General features: G+C 44.8%; 1 protein-coding gene across 1 annotated transcript in view; it reads right to left on the reverse strand.

Annotated features, from left to right (window-relative positions):
• The window catches only part of LOC143286927 (uncharacterized), a 242,966-nt gene that overhangs the window by 37,739 nt on the left and 184,256 nt on the right, over positions 1 to 20,971 (reverse strand). The window contains exons 113-132 of the mRNA XM_076594924.1: positions 19,848 to 20,114; positions 18,985 to 19,254; positions 17,462 to 17,728; positions 11,308 to 11,571; positions 10,648 to 10,914; positions 10,051 to 10,317; positions 8,843 to 9,109; positions 8,134 to 8,400; positions 7,621 to 7,887; positions 7,073 to 7,342; positions 6,257 to 6,544; positions 5,616 to 5,909; positions 5,013 to 5,315; positions 3,912 to 4,217; positions 3,547 to 3,661; positions 3,132 to 3,304; positions 2,251 to 2,538; positions 1,647 to 1,949; positions 1,108 to 1,410; positions 200 to 505 (exon numbers count right to left, since the gene is read on the reverse strand). Coding sequence (XP_076451039.1) covers positions 200 to 505; positions 1,108 to 1,410; positions 1,647 to 1,949; positions 2,251 to 2,538; positions 3,132 to 3,304; positions 3,547 to 3,661; positions 3,912 to 4,217; positions 5,013 to 5,315; positions 5,616 to 5,909; positions 6,257 to 6,544; positions 7,073 to 7,342; positions 7,621 to 7,887; positions 8,134 to 8,400; positions 8,843 to 9,109; positions 10,051 to 10,317; positions 10,648 to 10,914; positions 11,308 to 11,571; positions 17,462 to 17,728; positions 18,985 to 19,254; positions 19,848 to 20,114 — 5,352 coding nt within the window. The remainder of the gene's footprint in view (positions 1 to 199; positions 506 to 1,107; positions 1,411 to 1,646; positions 1,950 to 2,250; positions 2,539 to 3,131; positions 3,305 to 3,546; positions 3,662 to 3,911; positions 4,218 to 5,012; positions 5,316 to 5,615; positions 5,910 to 6,256; positions 6,545 to 7,072; positions 7,343 to 7,620; positions 7,888 to 8,133; positions 8,401 to 8,842; positions 9,110 to 10,050; positions 10,318 to 10,647; positions 10,915 to 11,307; positions 11,572 to 17,461; positions 17,729 to 18,984; positions 19,255 to 19,847; positions 20,115 to 20,971) is intronic.

Raw genomic sequence — 20,971 nt, forward strand, 5'->3', positions numbered from 1 at the left:
CATGTGGAAATTTTGTTTGGTTAGAAGCGTTCATAATGGAGAACTTGAAAAAGCCAGAGGCAGAGAGAAGAGAAGGAAACAGAGACAGACAGACTGAGCCAAAGAGAAAGAGATGTAAAGAGAGAGTTAGAAAGAAGAAATGTTAATCTAGCCACTCATGCTGACACATCCAGTCACTCCCAGAGACAGCACAACTCACAGATAGGATCTTTAGCAGTGACGGGTCCAGAGGGTGGGGATGCAGGACCAACCCCAGCCTTGTTCTCTGCGCTGACACGGAACTCATAGTTCGTGCCCTCCACAAGGTCAGGCACCGTGAAACTGGTCTCTGGCACCTTGATGTTCTGACTGGCCGGCAGCCAGCGTGACGTGCCACTGACTCGCATTTCCACCACATAGTTGAAGATGGCATTGCCTCCGTCATTGTCAGGTGGCAGCCATTTGAGAGTGATGTACTCCTTGGTGATGTCGATGGCTTCTGGCTTGCTGGGGGCATCGGGTTTCTCTGCAATAATTTACCATGCTGCATGAACCTTAAATCTCCTTCTTTCCAGATTTGTACAGTCTTTAATGTCAATCAAAACCATAAAATATATCTCTGGAAAAGTTAAACTTATGATGAATTATTTAAAAAAAAAGAAAGAAATAAAAACACCCCAAAACAGCCACTTACAGATAAACAATCAAAAGATAATAGCAATTTTTATAATCCACAATGGTGTCATGGTTTCCTTACTGGGTCAGTGTCCTTCTATGTCAGGCAAAGCACCTTGTTTGTCTGAGCTTGGGTCATTCTAAGATGCAAAATTTGATATCAGACATAGTGTGGTTAGATCAAAAATTTCAAAACTTGTAACATAGTTATGACTACAATATAACCACTTTGAAGGTCAGTGAATGAAGGTTATGATCAGCAAGGTAACTCCTGTGTCTTTGCATGTGTCACATATGACCCACAGGGTTTCCACAGGTTCATGAATGAATATGCTTGATTCTTTGCAGTGTTTGAAAAGTTTTATCACATGCCAAATACTCTGCACTGCGAGTTGTTCACCACTGTGCCGTGTTTATGCCACCTGCACAAACAACAAAGTAAGCAGGACTCACTGTAGGGGTCGACAGCCTTGACAGGGGGTGTGGGCTGGGACGGCTTGCTCATGCCTGCTGCATTCTCCGCCATCACCCGGAACTCGTACTCGCTGCCCTCCGTCAGGTCAGGGACAGTGTACACTGTGTCTCGCACAGGGCTCTTGTTGACGCGGAGCCAGCGAGAGGTGGTCGGAGTCTTGCGCTCCACGATGTAGCCGGTGATGACCGACCCACCGTCACTCTCTGGCTGCTCCCAGGTCAGGGTCACTGAGTTTCGGGTCACTTCGCTGGCCTGCAGCTTCTTGGGAGCGTCAGGAACATCTGTAGAAAAGATGCCAGCATCAAACTTTACTGCATGAAACCAGTGTGAATCTGTGAATAAATCAGCTTGCTTGTACAGATTATATGTGCAATGCACTCATGTACACACAAATACGCATATGAACACACACTAACACATTCATACACACACACAAATACACTCATACATCCAAGCACCCAAGTACACACACAAGTACACACACACACACTCACACACACACAGGTGCTGCCCTCACCATAAGGACTCTTGGCCACGATGCCATCAAAGAGCTCTGCAGCCTCCCCGACACCAATCTCATTCTCAGCTGCCACACGGAAGAAGTACTCGTTGCCTTCCAGCAGTTTCTGCACAGCGTAGGTCATGGTTCCACCGTCCACCTTCTGCACTGCTGTCCAGGTGTTTCGCTTTGCATCACGCTTCTCAATCACGTAACCCTTCAGGGGGCAGTTACCCAGAGAAGTGGGGGGCTCCCAAGACAGTGCAATCTGATCTTTGAGAACCTCGGTCACGATCAGGTTGTTGGGTTTGGTGGGTTTGTCTGGAAGAAAGAATCATGTGGATGACAAAATGATGTTAACACTGGCCACACAATTCAATGACAAGAACAACACAGATAACATCATTATATTCCACAAAAACCACACAATTTCAGGGCAAGAACAACACAGATAATATCATTATATTCCACAAAGACCACACAATTTAATGGCAAGAATAACACAGATATCATCATTATATTCCACGAAGACTCAACAGTAAACAGCAATGAACAACAATCAGATCATCTACAGCCATTTAAAGAATAAGACGAATGGTCAAAAGAAAAGGGCGAGTCTCACCTTTGACGTTGATTTCAAAGTCAGCCTGTGCCTTGCCCACCACATTTTCGGCAGTGATGCTGTACAGTCCTGTGTCGTCAGGCACTGTGTTCTTCACTGTCAGCGTGCTGTACTCCTCCGTCGTGTCAATGCTGATGCGATCTGACTTCTGCAGTGGCTCGTTGTTAAGGAACCATGCAACGGAGGGAGATGGGATACCGCTGATGTTGACGGTGAGGGTGAGGGTGGTGCCGGCACGCACAGCCTGTGCACTCTTCAGTTTGTTGTCATACTCCAGCACAGGGTGAGCTGTCACACACAGCATGACATCAACTCTCACTTCCCTCACGTCATATGGGTGGAGGTGACTGATTTTTGCAATGCTGAACAGTTTGTGGCTGGTGTCCAGGGGCCAGTTACCTGATGTGCATGTCTTAATACACAATGAAAGCAAAACACAGGAAAAATAACTGTTTAAAATTCAGTACAGAAATCTGTATCATATTCAACTAATCCCATCCAGATCAGCAATCTTACTAAAAATACAAAGCGAGAACATGTTGCGAGAACAAAAGGAAAACAAGTAACTATACCGTAACTATTGTAATAGGCAAGGCAAAGCTTTAATCAACAGATGCTCTTCCACACTTCATGTAAACTGGAAAGTTGTAAATCCATGGAACCTCTATCTCTCTTTTGTACAGCTTGAAGGATATGATTCCCTTTCCATAGTTTGATTAATTTTGCTCCCTTCATTTATTTTCTAGCTTCAGAGACTCAATAAAAAGGTAACTTTCCTGTGATTCGCTTTACCAAAATAGCTTCCTTATCACGGTTTGTACAGTCATCCCAGGATTCTATTTCTGTTAGGCGTCACGAAATGTAGAGAAATGTTGACTCACTATGAACGGTCAGTGTGCCTTCAGTCTGTACACGTCCCAGAGGATTCACGGCCTCGCATCGGTACACATCTGCATCGTCAGGCTCCGTCTTGTGGATAACAAGGGAGGCCACTTCTTCCTCGTAGCTCATTTCATATTTGGCACTCTTCCTCACCTCTTTCTTGCCACGGTACCTGTCAATCAGCAGATGATGTCAGGTGTGCAGCAAACTGCAATACTGACTCACAAAACATGCATCACTGACCATATCAACAAACTCATATGCCACAACAACATCAGCTCATCATACAACCACACACATATCACACAGCCGCATTAGCTTATCACAATACATGTAACACACATACAACACCACACACAACCACATCAACTCACCGTAACACCACACAAATAAAAAACAACCACATGAACCTACCATTTGATCTCTGCTTCAGGTTCTCCCACATCAATGTCGCACTCCAAGATGGCATCCCCAGGGGCCACAACTGTGGTGTCTTCCAGGGGCTCCAGCAACATTGGCGGTTCTCCCACTGAAAACGGCAAGCAACACAATGTAAATTAACTTTTGCACAGTGTTTTACAATGAAACACCCAAAAGGATAACATAAAATTCAATGAATTCATAAATAAGGATTCTTTTAACACATAATTACATCCATTTTGTTTTTCTTTCATAATTACATCAATTTCGTCTTTTCTTTTGCCAGACAATACAACTTGATATAACAGAAGAAAGAAAGAAACAATTGAAAAAAAACAACAACAATACAGTAACCATACCTATGGGTTTGATGACCTTGACAGGGCTGGTAGGGGCAGAGTACTCTCCAGTACCAGCACGGTTCTGGGCTGCAACACGGAACTCGTATTCCTTGCCTTCCTTCAGACCTGTGACGCTGAAGGTGGTGTCGGTGACGGTGACCTTGTCGTTGGCCAGAAGCCACTGAGTGCTGCCACTGGGCCGGAACTGCACAAGGTAGTTGGTGATGGGGCTGCCACCATCGCTCTCTGGGGGTGTCCACTTCAGGGCCACCGATGTCTTGTCTGTGCCCATGATGTCTGGAGTGCCCGGTTTGCCTGGTACCGCTGTGGAGAAGACAGGTTGAAGTGTTTGTAGCATGCAGAAAGTACTGCTTGTAATCGATTCAGCAAAGGAAGAAAGAAAGACATTTATCTGCCAAGCTTGTGCATTCATGTACTTCAACAGACAAGGGATATTGAAAGCTTTTAAGCATCCACACCTTATAGTAGACTGTATTGTCACCAGTGAAACTGACTATCCTTCTAACATTTTATTTTTATTTACAAGAGAATTCAGTGAATGTGTTTTCATTAGAAGAGGTAAATAATAGCTATGCATTCTTCAGGAGATGTGTTTTCAAAAAAAGAGGTAAATAATAGCTATGATTTCTTCAGGGGATGTGTTTTCCTTAATAAAAGAGGTAAATAATAGCTATGATTTCTTCAGGGGATGTGTTTTCCTTAATAAAAGAGGTAAGTAATAGCTATGCATTCTTCAGGGGATGTGTTTTCCTTAATAAAAGAGGTAAATAATAGCTATGCATTCTTCAGGGGATGTGTTTTCCTTAATAAAAGAGGTAAATAATAGCTATGCATTCTTCAGGGGATGTGTTTTCCTTAATAAAAGAGGTAAATAACAGCTATGCATTCTTTAGGGGATGTGTTTTCCTTAATAAAAGAGGTAAATAACAGCTATGCATTCTTCAGGGGATGTGTTTTTTCCTTAAAAGAGGTAAATAACAGCTATGCATTCTTCAGCAATTACTGAACACATGACAGTGAGGATCCTGGGGACAAGGCAAAGTGCAATGGTCCTAACTCTGTGCACAGCAGCATCAACAACGTGAGAATCAAACTTACTCCAAGGATCTTTGGCCACAATCTCTGGTGATGGCTTGCTGGGTTTACTGGGTCCAGCTTTGTTGTGTGCAATGACACGGAAGTGGTACTTGTTGTCCTCGATCAAGTCATCCACTCGGAGGGTGAGCTCTGCCACAGGACTCTTGTTGACGGTCGTCCAGCGGGGGCTGAAGGAGGACTGACGCTCCAGAGTGTAACCTGTCACTGGAGACCCGCCATCATTGGCTGGTGGCTGCCAAGCAACCAGGGCGTTGTCCTTGAACACTTCTGGCACTTCTGGTGCTTCTGGAGCATCTGGCACCACTGTATGACCAAAGGAAAAAAATAACAACAATATTTAATGTTGTAGCTATCAATAAATGTCATATGCTTACTTCACACCAGCCATCAAAACAAATTTAGACAAAGACCATCCTGGTTATCTTAGAAACGTGTTCAGAATAATACAAACATATATTCTGGTTATTTTACAAATGTGTAAAGAATAATATAGAATAATATATACAGATAAACTGGTCCTGAAATGACAGTGTCACATATTACATAAACAACATAAAATCTGACACAACTCAACTCACTGCAGTGCTCTTGGTAATTACTCACCAAACTGGTTCTTGGCAGTGATGGTCTGTGACTCAGTGGGTTCGCTGAGCCCCACATCATTCTGAGCAAAGACACGGAACACGTACTGGTTGTTCTCCACAAGGTCAGACACTGACAGTTCCAGAGTAGTGCTGTCTCCAACTTTGTTCCATGAGCGACGGTTACCTTCTCGCCTCTCCACAACATACTGTGTGATGGGTTTGCCTCCATCGTCATCTGGTGGTTGCCAGGTGATAGTGGCAGATTCTGCTGTGATGTCTGTCACCTGCACATCCTTCACAGGAGATGGCTTGTCTGAAAGCACAAGAGTCCCCATGTTATGTGTGCATAGCAGTGAAATGGGCAAGTCATAATAATCATCTTCAAAGACATAAGAATATAGTGAAATTGAATGAAATAAGAGAAATGAAACAATGTAAAAACTTAATGAAGTGAAAATCAAACTGACAAAAAAATTCACACAATTCCAGAAACACATGATCAGTCAGCATCATGTCACACTTAAAAAAAAAGAAAAGAAAAAGTCATTTTATTTCTGCAGACATAAGCAATATGAGAGCCACCAGCTGGAAACATCCCTCCTACACCTAAAAAAAAAAATCCACCCCCCTGCCTCCCACCAGAATGTGACCAGCACTGACCTAGCACCACCAGTTTGATGGTGATGGTGGCCTTGCCGTTGTCGTTCAGCATGGTTACAGTGTAGCTGCCTGTGTCCTGACGCTGCACGTGACTCATGCGGATTGTGGTCATGTTGTAGATGGTCTCTGCCTCCATGCGCTTCTTGTCAGGCAGCTCACCATCGTTGAAGGTCCAGACAACCTTTGGCTGAGGGTTGCCGGTGAAGGGCACCTCAAAGGCCGTGGACTGGCCGGCGTACAGGTAGATGGTCTCATCGTACTTCTTGTCCACAAAGATCTGAGGAGCCACTGTAGAAACCAAACAAACCTTTTTTTCAGAATTTGAAAGAACACAGGCAACAGAAATACCTAACATTTACCTATACACGTTTTCATGTATGGATATGTGTGTGAGTACAGGTATAACTATGTATGTGATAATGTTTAATTCATATAACCCTGTAAAATGCCATGCTCCAGAGCATTCTTGAGATGATGCTATATAAATCTTCTGTACTATATCCATTATTATTATGTAAAGTGCCCAGGCCTTTCTCTTTCCATAATCAGCCAGTCTTCACTTTGGATGTGACAAAAGTGTTCCAAGTTGTTCTATTTAAATGATCAACCAGTCTTTAGTCTTGAGATTTTCAAGCATTCAAATCTTCATGTTTATTCAAAAATCTTATTTTCTCATGCACCCACAGTCTTACACACACACACACATGTGCACACACATTCATATACATGAAAGCATTCACATATGTAGATATGCAATAAGCATAACATACAGCATACAAAATATAATAAACCTATCAGTTCGTTTATCCAGCTGACCTTCCACAAAGAGTCCAGCTTCAGAGGTCTTTCCCTTGACGACCACCTTGTAGTCGCCTTCATCCTTGCCGTCCACCCCTGTGATGGTCAGACGGTGGATCACACCCTTGCTCTCCAGCTGGTATTTGTCGGAGGCTGTGATGGGCTGGTTGTTGAAGAACCACTGGGCCTCGGTGTTGAGACGGGACACCTCACACTCAAAGGTGGTGGTGCCGGGGATCTCTGTCACGTCTGTGTCCTCAAGCTTCCGGATGAACTCCAACTCTTCCTCTGTGGAAACACATCACCGCTTTTCCTCATTGTGTCTCTCATACCCCAGGGCAAGACATGGGTGTCAGCTTGAAATGGATACATGAAAAAGTTTTGGAGTTACGTCTTTCAAATCAGAAATTCCATATAAAAATGTGAAAAACTTTAATTTTCTCCATTAAATTATCATTATGAAAACCCCATCAAATTCCATGAATTTTTTTTGTAAATTCTGCAGAGCTAAGATGATGTAAGCCACACCTCCCCAAGAACCCCCAAGCAGATCACCACCTACTCACCTTCCACAAGAACAGTGCATTTGGAACTGAGGTCATCGACCTTAATGGAGTACTCAGCTTCATCATCTGCTTCCACACGTTTCACAGTCAGCGTGTGTGTCTTGTCCTTGCTGGTCAAGGTCACACGCTCTGAGGGGGTGAGCGGAGCACCATCTTTGAACCACGTGGCTTTACGATCTGGCTTGGAGACAGTACACTCCAAGGTCAAGGTCTCATACTCCATGAGCTTCTGGTCAGAGAGAGGGCTCAGGAATGCCAGCGGCTCTTCTGAAATAACACAGCACCATCAGGAGTTCATCAAACACTATGCACAGGGTTCTGAGGCTGTGCTAAAGGGGATTGTTGAAGATAGTGAGCGTTCACAGTCACACATGACAAAAATATTTTATTTATATAGCAAAAAGGAAAAAGCTACTTGACTGCAGACACACCATCACCAAAGCCAATCACTACATGAGATTCAAGCAAAACAATGAAATACTAATATCTGCATATCAATGACTGCATGCTCACCTTCCACGAGGACTTCAGCAGAGCTTTCAGCTCCATTGACGACCACCTTGTACACAGCTTCATCATCCAGTTCAGCGCTGTCAATGCAAAGGCTGTGAACAGCACCCTCAGATGTCAGACGGATGCGAGCCGAAGCAGTGACAGGTTTACTGTCCTTGAACCACTGAGCGGTTTTATCAGGACGGCTGACTTCACACTCCAGGTAAATTTTCTGGTGTTCTATCACCGTGATGTTGGCCAGGGGACGCACAAAGGTCGTAGGCATCTCTGAAAAAAATACAGAAAGGAGGCATATATACTGAGAACTTCGTCTAAACATAATGTCATGATTATTCACATGGTAAAAAAAATGTATGCAGAGAAGAACTGTATGTCATAATCAGGATGCCATCAATGGGATGCAATTTTCCCTGTGATATGGAAATACAATGTATGGTACTCATATTGTCTCCACATGGAAATATAACACACACTACTCAAAATGCTTCCATTTTGGAAACATACCATACACAAATCACAGTCTTTATTAGGAAAAAATAACATACAATTCTTGCACTATCAATCATGGAAAAGAAACAAAGAGATCAGCAGAACAGATAAACAATATCTCCATTACACACAAATTGTTTTTAAAAACATTGAAACAAACAAACAAAAAAAAGACAGAACGGAAAGACAGAGGCTTTAGAATTGATGACTGCAAACTTACCCTCCACGAGGACTTCAGCAGAGCTTTCAGCTCCATTGACGACCGCCTTGTACACGGCTTCATCATCCAGTTCAGCACTGTCAATGCAAAGACTGTGAACTGCACCCTCAGATGTCAGACGAATGCGAGCTGAAGCAGTGACAGGTTCATTGTCCTTGAACCACTGAACCGGTTTATCAGGACGGCTGACCTCACACTCCAGGTAAAGTTTCTGGTGTTCTATCACCGTGATGTTGGCAAGGGGACGCACAAAGGTGGTTGGCAGCTCTGCAAGATGTGCAGGGAGGTTGATTACTGCAGACGCTTGTTAGTCACTGATCATTCTGTCACTGTCTTCAAACTGCACTCACCACTGTCACTGAGATGTCTTCAAACTGCACTTTCCACTGATAATTTACTTTCTTTTTCAGTTAATTCAAACTAGAAACTGAAAAAGTTCACACCGGCTAATATTTCAAGAAGTAATGATTGACAAAAATGTCTATGCTGATATGTAACTTACAGAAATTATTACATTCTTTGTGATTGGTAATACATTCAAAATGCATGGCACTGTTGATTTGACAGCTGCTGCTCACAAATTCTCATATTTACAAACATTAATCTGAGAAGAAATGGCTTGAATTTCAACTTCATATGCACATTGTAAAAAAATATATATAACATCAAATAACACATCGTTCACTGGTTTGTGTTTGTCAATTATGTCATTAAAAATAAAAGTGCATAGGACAGAAGTACAGGATCAGAGAGCGAGAAGCATGTGATGTTTGTGTGGTAGAAAAAAGGGTGGACAGAAGAAAAAATAGTGTGGAAATGCAGAAATACCCTTTATTTGTTTGCGTGTTGTTGTTGTTTTTAGCCTTTCCTATCATGGAGATCTCTTCAATATCGAATATATTCAACTGCGACCCTTGTGGTACAATCCATGAACTCTGTTGTCAAAGCTTTATCAAAGAAGTTAATTTCCATAGTAAAACAAATTAGCTGTGCAGCTGTTTTTTGTGTTTTTTTGTTTGTTTGTTTTTCAAATGAATGTAGTGTGAAAGTTTTATTCAGTGTGCAAAAGCAGGGTACTGTTCAAGTATGAGCCTAAGCAATCTCTCTCTCTCTCTCTCTCTCTCTCTCTCTCTCCCACGCATGCACGCACACACACACACACACACACACACACACAGATAACATCAGCAAAACACCAAATTTCTCACCTTCCACCAGGATTTCTGCAGAGCTTTCAACTCCATCAACAACCACCTTGTACACGGCTTCATCATCCAGTTCAGCACTGTCAATGCAAAGGCTGTGAACTGCACCCTCAGATGTCAAACGGATGCGAGCCGAAGCAGTGATGGGTACATTGTCCTTGAACCACTGAACCGGTTTATCAGGACGGCTGACTTCACATTCCAGGTAAAGTTTCTGGTGTTCTGTCACCGTGATGTTGGCCAGGGGACGCACAAAAGTGGTTGGCAACTCTGAAATGGCGTAACATCCCACTTTTAGCAATGTGCTAGTCTCTTTGTCTTTAAAGATGGGCTGTGATGTGGAGAGATGGAAGAAGATGCAGTTCTCTGTTGTGCATGCAGAATTTTGGTAACAGTTGAGCATAAATAAAAGTGACTGAATTCATCCAAAATTGAGTGAAAACATTCTGTATCATGTATGCTGGCAGATATGATAATAACCATGAATACTGTGTACCAAAGACCATGACAGTGACTGTTTTACCTTAACACACAAGACAATAACTACTGTTCACCTGTGACGGACTAACAACAGTGGATTTCTCCTCAATGATGACCTACCTGTGACAGTCAGATTGGCGGCTGTGGTCTTCCCATCGATAATGACGGTGTACTTTCCTTTGTCATCCAGGGAGGCCTCTTTCTTGGTCAGTGTGTGGGTCTGGCCATCCACCGTGATTTCAACACCGTCCTGTGCCTTGATTTCCTGGCCGTCTCTCAGCCAGCGGGCCTTGGCCCCAGTCCTGGACACATTGCAGGTGAAGGTGAAGGGCTGCTTCTCCTCCACGCTCTGGTCACTCAGGGGAGTCAGGATTTCCATGGGGATTTCTGCAGCACAAGAAAAACAGACACACATCATCAGTTAGTGACTGGATTTAGCAAAGCATAGCAGATGGCTATGAGGGGCATATCAGCACAAAGAGATAGATTACAATATCATAACCAGTTTTATATTCTGGAAAGTGTGACAGGAGTATCAAACCATGTATGTGTATAAGAGAAAGGAGAGGACATGCTATTTTGTATTACTTGTAAATCATAGTCTGTTTTATGTGTAAGATAATAAATAAAATAAAATCATGACCCCAAAACATCTCCATGTATATGAAAGCGCATGCTCCTTAATTTTTGTTTTCTTGCTCACACAAGTAGAAACACGCACATGTTCACACACATACACACCCTCAGTCACACACACACACACACACACTTCACCCTCACCTTCCACCAGGACCATGCACTTGCTGGTCTTGTCCTGGACTTCAAGGGAGTAGTCTGCCTCATCGTCCAGCTCTGACTTGGCCACCTGCAGGGTGTGCACACAGCCGTCCACCGTCAACTGGCAGTGGTCAGCATCCACAGGCTGTCCATCCTTCAGCCAGCGTACAGACATGTTGGGTTTGGACAGCTCGCAGGTCAGAGTGAAGGGCTCTCCTTCTGTCACTGTCGCATCCTTCAGCGGCTTCAGGATTTCCACTGGCAGTTCTGAGTCAGTGACATAGTAGAGACACATTGTTCATGCTGGTTTTTTGTTTGGTTGGTTGGTTGGTTTTGTTTACATTTCTGACTGATGATTGTGTGTATGCTATCCTTGTCCTGTGGTTATGAGTTTATTTTGTTTTGTTTTTATTTGTGACTGATAACTGTGTGTATGGTTGTGTGTGATAACTGTGTGTATGGTTGTGTGTGATAACTGTGTGTATGGTTGTGTGTACATGTCACGACCTCCCTAGGGAAGAGGTCGAGAACTATTTTAAAACCTAACGCCCAACCCAATTCACCCGACAACACAAACACAGAATACAGATATTTCTCGTCCACACAAAATTTATTCTCTTCCGCTCTGTCTATCCCACTCACGCAACCTTACTCACACAGCCTATACTTGCAATAAAACAACAAAACAACCATATACTATAACTTCAACAACAAAAAACGAACAGAAGTCGTATACAAAACTACGGATTCTCCCAAATGTAATCAAAAGCAATTTTCCACACACACACTCAAGGAGAAGCAAATCACCCCCAAAAACCAGGACTGGTACACAGATGCTTTAGTCTTTGGCGGGTTCAGGAAGTTTTCCTCTTAAGAGGAAAACAACAACAACAAAAACAAAAAAACTGACGCACGGCCCAGACAAACTTCGGCGGGTTCGACCCAAGGCACAAGCCTCCGATCAAAAGGCCTATGTGCCAGGACTCGGCATACAATGCCAAGCAATGGACCAGGCTGCAAGTCAAAAGGCCCGGAACACAGGGCACCAGTCACAGGGCAGGAAGGGGCGAAGACCCAGGACAGCAGTCACAGGGCAGGAGAGGACGAACACCCAGGACACCAGTCACAGGGCAGGAAGGGGCGAAGACCCAGGACAGCAGTCACAGGGCAGGAGAGGACGAACACCCAGGACACCAGTCACAGGGCAGGAAGGGGCGAAGACCCAGGACAGCAGTCACAGGGCAGGAGGGGACGAACACCCAGGACACCAGTCACAGGGCAGAAAGGGGCGAGGATCTGGGTCACCAGACAAAAGGCCCGGGACACACAGCACACAGCGAGGGCTGCCACAGGTGGCGTACACTAACGACCACCACAAAGACACGACGACGACGAAGACAGACGAAGAAACACAGAAGTGGCTCCCATGGAGAACAGCCGGTCCTCACTTCGTATGGTGCCTAGATGTCGGGGTAGCTACCCCACCAACAACAGGAACGACCCGTACACTACGGCAGTCGGGCTGCAAAAGCCTCGAATATTGTTGCTGCCCAACAATATTTCATATTCGCTCAGGTGAGCGAGTAATATGCATGCACGTGGTTCGTGCGCAATTCGAGACTTCTACCCGAACTGAAGGATGGGAGAAGGAGGGAAAGTGAAAGAAGAGGGTGGAGAAAAACGAAGACGGGCTACACGCCCTAACTGTCGTCACAAGTTGTGACAATACCCCCCATTCAAGTTCAAACTTCACGTTTGGAACTTAAACACACCGTCACAACGACTGACGGACAGACACGTGACAACTCTCGCCCTGCCCTTCCGCATTCCCGGACGTCTATCAGTGGTCAAGGACAGTCACCAAAACAAAAACAGTTTGCGCAGACCGAAACAAGAGAAGAGAAATTTATACAAAAGCTGTCTTAACTTTAAGAGTAGAATATACAGGTACGTGCAGAAGTCAAATGGGACTGCGCATACTCTTCCTTGACGAACACTGCCGAAATCACTTTTCGGGAAATCCCGATTCTTGCTCCAGCAGACGACTGAGATAGTCGGCTCCAACATTTTCTCTTCCAGGGATAACTTGCACTGTTTAGGAGAAAGGCTGGAGCTGCAGTGCCCACCGTGTCAGTCTGCCGCTGACCGTTCTTGCTCTATCCAGGTATTGCAGGGGGGCATGATCGGTCTGGACGACGAATGGTTTGCCGTACAGGTATGGCTCGAACTTTTGTATGCCCCACACGAGCGCCAAGCATTCTCTCTCGATCGTGGGATAGTTCCTCTCGGCTGAAGGGTACAGTCAGAGGCATTTTAAGTAAAGGCACTCTGGGAACCCGCCCTTTTGGTACAGATTTTTGGCACCTGTCGCATGAAAGAACGAAGCGTTTGAGGTCCCTGCACATACCTGGCCAATAGAAATGAGGAAATATTCTCCGTTGCGTCCGCCTAAATCCCAAATGACCAGTCATTGGAGCCTCATGGCCCGGGCGTAGCACTGTGGAACGCAAAGGCTTCGGTACACAGATCTGGGTCGCCTGGCCTCTGTGATCTTTAAACTGCCGCATCAGCACCCCATGCTTTTTAAAATAAGAGACCTCGCCTGAAGGGGTTTTCTGTAAAAGGCCTGAACCAGCCCTATCACGTGCCTGATGAAAATCAGGATCGTCATTTTGCTGGTGCTGTAAGTCTTCCCGTGACACATGGATCTGAATATCCTTGACGGGCAGGGGAGGCAAGGGTTTGGCATTTGCTGCAGCCTGGGCTCTAGTTTGAACGGCGCCCACAAGGCTGGGATCAGCATAGACGGGCACGACCATTGAAGAGCCGTCCCCTCTCCAGGCACAATTCCCAATGAGAACTTCCTCAACAGGAGACTCCATGACAGCCACGTCCAAAACGCCCTGTATGAACGGGGACTGAAAGTCCACCCTGGCGATGGGCAGAACTGAGGAGCACCTTGACTCTGCCAACACCACGCGAACTGTGGCCCCGGTAAAACAGTCAGGTCTTACGAGTCGCCTGGCTACAACAATCAACTGGGCTCCCGTGTCTCGTAAAGCTTGCACTGTGTGGCCATTGACAGAAACCTCGCAGCGAGGCGAGTACTGTTTAGAAGCACAAGACGTGCAAAGCGTCGGGGTCAATGCATTAACACCCTGTACAGGTGAGACATGAGCAATGAGTGAGACCCTCTTGGGTTGCCGGCACTCTTTGGCCAAGTGACCTGGCTTTCCGCAGTTGAAGCAGGCAGGTATTCTTGTAGAGTCTCTTCCCTTTACGTTGTTTGGAGCTGAATCCCCTGACCCATGTGGAGGTCCTTTTTTCTCCGCGCCCAGATTGAAACTGCGGTCGGAAACCCTACAACCTTTTTTGGAAACTCGAAATTCAGCTTCCGCCATGCGACCTGCTCTCCGAGCATTGACAATTTTAGTAGTGATATGGGCAACGTCCTCAACTCTATTGGGTTCCTCACGCCGAACTTCAGTGACGAGATCGGGATTGAGTGTGGTCAAGAACTGCTCCTGAAGGACCAGATCTTTAATGTCCTCTGCATCAGATTCATCCCGTCCAGCGGCCACACACCACCGGGAGAAACAAACCTTCAGCCTGCCCAGAAACTGATCAAACGTCTCTTCCGCTAATTTCCGCATTGAACGGAACCGTTTGCGGTAGGAATCTGCATCCAGGCGAAATTCATGAAGCAGAGCTGCTTTTAAGATGTCATAATCGTGTAGTTGTTCTGGTTGTAACCGTAGGCAGGCATCTCTCGCCCGACCCTGCAAAAGGGCCACCAGGCGGGCTGCCCAGGAGCTACGCTTCCACTTATTTAACCCTGCCACTCTCTCAAAGTGTGTAAGGAAGCTATCGAAATCGTCTTCCCCATCATACGGTACAAGTGGAAACTGCTGAGCCGTGTGAGCTTCTAGCTCTTCCTGGCGCAGTTCCATTTTCCTCTCGAATCTACGCCTTTCCTCCTCTCTTAACTGTTTCATTTCCTCGTCCTTCATTTCCCTGTACAATCTTTCCTCCTCATCTTTTTTCTTCCTATACTCTTCTTCTTTTCTATCCTTCCATTGCCTGTACTTTCTCTCTTCCTCCCTAGCCTGACGCTCTTCCTCCCTGGCTACTGCATCAACCACAAACCGGGCCAACGCCTCTCCAGACAAACCTAAGTCAGTGCCCAACACCCTGAACTTTGAGTACATGTCCTGAGAAGGTACGGCATTAGACTCATTCTTCAAGCCTTCATCGAAAGCACCTTCAGGATTAGCCTCCTTCAGGTGGCCCTGAATCCATCCGGACAATTCGGTCTTTTTTTCAGCACTCAGAGAAGGTGTACTGCCTTCTGCCCTGACCCCCCGTGACCCCGAACTAGGAGTAGAGGCCGCAGAAGTTTTTCGTGTTACAGGCATGTTTTCTTAATTCACAATGTGCAACAACTACACAAAACTTGAGTTAAGATTAAGTCTCTAAGTCACTAACTCCAGGTCCCCACTTCACTCAACCGTCCAACAGTAAGAACCTAACAATCTAACAACCTTAATCACCCCCACAAAAGCTAACCAAAACGAAATGCCTGCAACATAAAACGTAGACTAACAAGACGATCACACCCTACCCCCCAACCCGTGTTACATTCCCTAGAACTTAATACCCCGCATCTCCACCATTGTCACGACCTCCCTAGGGAAGAGGTCGAGAACTATTTTAAAACCTAACGCCCAACCCAATTCACCCGACAACACAAACACAGAATACAGATATTTCTCGTCCACACAAAATTTATTCTCTTCCGCTCTGTCTATCCCACTCACGCAACCTTACTCACACAGCCTATACTTGCAATAAAACAACAAAACAACCATATACTATAACTTCAACAACAAAAAACGAACAGAAGTCGTATACAAAACTACGGATTCTCCCAAATGTAATCAAAAGCAATTTTCCACACACACACTCAAGGAGAAGCAAATCACCCCCAAAAACCAGGACTGGTACACAGATGCTTTAGTCTTTGGCGGGTTCAGGAAGTTTTCCTCTTAAGAGGAAAACAACAACAACAAAAACAAAAAAACTGACGCATGGCCCAGACAAACTTCGGCGGGTTCGACCCAAGGCACAAGCCTCCGATCAAAAGGCCTATGTGCCAGGACTCGGCATACAATGCCAAGCAATGGACCAGGCTGCAAGTCAAAAGGCCCAGAACACAGGGCACCAGTCACAGGGCAGGAAGGGGCGAAGACCCAGGACAGCAGTCACAGGGCAGGAGAGGACGAACACCCAGGACACCAGTCACAGGGCAGGAAGGGGCGAAGACCCAGGACAGCAGTCACAGGGCAGGAGAGGACGAACACCCAGGACACCAGTCACAGGGCAGGAAGGGGCGAAGACCCAGGACAGCAGTCACAGGGCAGGAGGGGACGAACACCCAGGACACCAGTCACAGGGCAGAAAGGGGCGAGGATCTGGGTCACCAGACAAAAGGCCCGGGACACACAGCACACAGCGAGGGCTGCCACAGGTGGCGTACACTAACGACCACCACAAAGACACGACGACGACGAAGACAGACGAAGAAACACAGAAGTGGCTCCCATGGAGAACAGCCGGTCCTCACTTCGTATGGTGCCTAGATGTCGGGGTAGCTACCCCACCAACAACAGGAACGACCCGTACACTACGGCAGTCGGGCTGCAAAAGCCTCGAATATTGTTGCTGCCCAACAATATTTCATATTCGCTCAGGTGAGCGAGTAATATGCATGCACGTGGTTCGTGCGCAATTCGAGACTTCTACCCGAACTGAAGGATGGGAGAAGGAGGGAAAGTGAAAGAAGAGGGTGGAGAAAAACGAAGACGGGCTACACGCCCTAACTGTCGTCACAAGTTGTGACAGTACACTATTATTGTCCTGTAAGTTTAGTCACATGACACCACATTCATGCTATTTTATTTTTGGCAATAAATTATTGGAGTCTGCAAAGTTGTGCAATGACATTTAGGTTTGTTATAATTTCACAACACGCCCAATGTTTATTTCAGTATAACAGCACAACACAACACAAAATAACACACCGAAATTTCTAAAACTTTACACACATATATATATCTACACACACACACACACACCAATGCCCACAAACTATTCTCACCATCCACAGTGACGTTAGCGGAGGTGGAAGCATCCCCACACACACAGGAGTATTTGCCCATGTCCTCCAGAGTGGCGTCCTCAATGATCAGCTGGTGGCTGAAGCGATCGTAGACAACCTCGATGCGACCTCCGGGCACAATCTCCACACCGTCTTTGAGCCACTGGACAGGTTTGCCCTTCCTGGACAGCTCACACTCCAGGATGATGGTGTCCTGTTCAGGCACACGCACGTCCCGCAGGTCCTTGGTGAAGGTCGTTGGGATTTCTGCAACACACATGCCACACAGGCATCATCATGGGGTATCCACATGGACACAGAGCACTGATAAAAAGACTGAGCACTGACAATTCTGAGCGCTGACATAAAAACTGAGCACTGACAATACTGAGCACTGACATAAAGACTGAGCACTGACATAAAGACTGAATACTGACAACACTGAGCACTGACATTATCTTAGCCCTAATTTGGACACAGAGTACTGATATAAATCCTGATCACTGACATTATCTTAGCGCTAACTTGGACACTGAGCACTGATATGAATACTGAGCACTGACATTGTCTTAGCCCTAACTTGGGCACTATGCACTGATATAAACACTGAGCATTGTCATTATCTTAGCCCTAACGTGGACACTATGCACTGATATAAATACTGATCATTGACATTATCAAAGTGCTAACTTGGATACAAAGCACAAATATAAATCTGATTACTAACAAAAATATTAAGCACTGACACTGTCTTATCTAAGGGCTCCTTTGGACACTTAGCACTGACATATAAACTGAGCATTGACATATAGTCTGAGCACTGACATTATCAAAGCACTAACTTGGACACTAAGTGCTGATACAAACACTGACCACAAAAAAGAATACTGAGCAATGACAGTATGTCAGTGCTAACCTGGACACTAAGCACTAGGAAAAACGCTGAGCATTGACACATACACTGAGAACTAGCCATAGTGTACTGACAGAGGTGCAAAAGACTGATGATACAGATTGGTAGTACTAACATGATCACCAAGCATCAAACCGTTAAGGAAGACAGATCATTTACACATACACTAAACACTGACAGAGCTAAGGTGAACTCATCATTTACACATACACTAAACACTGATAGAGCTAAGGTGAACTCATTGTTTACACATACACTAAACACTGATAGAGCTAAGGTGAACTCATCGTTTACACATACACTAAACACTGACAGCGCAAAGGTGAACTGAACATTTACACATACATTAAACACTGACAGAGCTAAGGTGAACTGATCATTAACGCTTACACTAAACACTGACAGGGCTAAGGTGAACTGACCATTAACACTTACACTAAACACTGACAAAGCTAAGCTGAACTGATCATTAACACTTACACTAAACACTGACAGCGCAAAGGTGAACTGAACATTTACACATACATTAAACACTGACAGAGCTAAGGTGAACTGATCATTAACACTTACACTAAACACTGACAAAGCTAAGCTGAACACAGATACTGACCATAGATGCTGAGTGTAGCAGAGCACTCTTTGTCGTTGGGTAGCACGATCGTGTACTCCGCCTCGTCCTCAGGGATGGTTTCCATGATGCGTAGGAAGTGGCGGTATCGGTCACACACGATCTTGATGCGGTCTGAAGGCGTCAGTGGCTTGCGGTTCTTCAGCCAGCGAACTGGGATGTCAGGCTTGCTCAAGGTGCACTCCATCTCTGCATCTTCTCCCTCCTTGCCCGATACATCGCGCAGTGTTGAACGGAAGTCTGGCACTGCTTCTGTAAAGGCAGACATGCACACACAAATTGAGTTAGTAGTGGTGTCAAATATATAACATGGGACACTGAATAGTATCCGCCATCTTTAACAGGCACTGCTTCTGTAAAGGCAGACATGCACACACAAATTGAGTTAGTAGTGGTGTCAAATATATAACATGGGACACTGAATAGTACTAGCCATCTTAAAGGATGCTAACAGCGTGCATCTGCATAGTGTTCCTGTTGGTGTTTTTCTACACATTGTTCAAAACTTCAAGGTGTCAGGTTAGTGATGGGTGTGTGTGTGTGTGTGTGTGTGTGTGTGTCTGTGTGTGTGTGTCTATGTGTGTCTGTGTGTCTGTGTGAATGTCTGTGTGTGTCTGTGTGTGTAATATTCCTGACACAGGAGGACCAATTCATATGCTAAAAAAATAAAATTAAAATTAAAAAAAAAAAAAAATCAGACATTGTATAAGATTTTCTATAGATCAGTTAATAAACATAAATCATCACAAAACCTAAAAAGTCAAAGAAAATAACAACATTTTTTTACAAAAAGTTACCACAAAGCATCCCACACAATGTAAAGTAAGTGCAGCGAGGAGCCCCACCTTCCACAAAGAGCTTGGCGATGGACTTGCTGCCATTGATCTTGATGGTGTAGACAGCGTCATGATCAGCGGTGGCGTCAGGGATCTTGAGGATGTGCGTGCAGCCGTCGGTGATGAACTCAAAGCCGTCATCCTCCGTGATGGGCACGTTGTCCTTCAGCCAGGTGGCAGGTATGCCGGGCTTGGACACCTCACACACAAAGCTGACCGTCTCCCCTTCCAGGCAGTCTGTGTCCGACAGCGGCCGTGTGATGTGCACTGGAGACTCTGTTCACAGGATAGAGGTCACGGACATGTTTGATACAGGTTACAGGCATGTTTGATAAAGGTTACAGACATGTTTGACAGAGGTTACAGACATGTTTGATACAGATTACAGACATGTTTGACAGAGGTTACAGACATGTTTACAGACATGTTTGATAGAAGTTACAGACATGTTTGACAGAGGTTACAAACATGTTTGATACAGGTTACAGACATGTTTGATACAGGTTACAGACATGTTTGACACAGGTTACAGACATGTTTGATACAGGTTACAGACATGTTTACACACATGTTTGATAGAGGTTACAGAGGTTACAGACATGTTTGATACAGGTTACAGACATGTTTACAAACATGTTTGATAGAGGTTACAGAGGTTACAGACATATTTGATAGAGGTTACAAACATATTAACTTGGTGGAGTATGGGAGTGGGTTGGGTAAAATACCGCTATTTTAAAAATTGGCACTTTCAATGATAATGTTAACAACATTAATGATAATGTTAATAACTATAATAATAATGATAATGATAAAAAAATAAAATAAAATAATGAGTGAATGTGAACAACAATAATATAATATTTATAACTATAATGATGATGATGATAATAACAACAACAACAATGTTAACAATGATGATGATAATATAATAATAATGTTAATAATGATAATAGCAATAATAATAATAATGATCAGTGAATTCAGTACAGAACATTTCTCTGAGTAAATTTAGACTCAATGTGCTGGCAATCATCCATTCATATACAGCCACACCCGGAAATGACTGACCACACTCATCATACACACACACGCACCCATGAGCAGAAAACACAGCTCAATATTGAGACTGG

This window comes from Babylonia areolata, chromosome 1 (assembly GCF_041734735.1).
Source record: "Babylonia areolata isolate BAREFJ2019XMU chromosome 1, ASM4173473v1, whole genome shotgun sequence".
Taxonomy (NCBI): domain Eukaryota; kingdom Metazoa; phylum Mollusca; class Gastropoda; order Neogastropoda; family Buccinidae; genus Babylonia; species Babylonia areolata.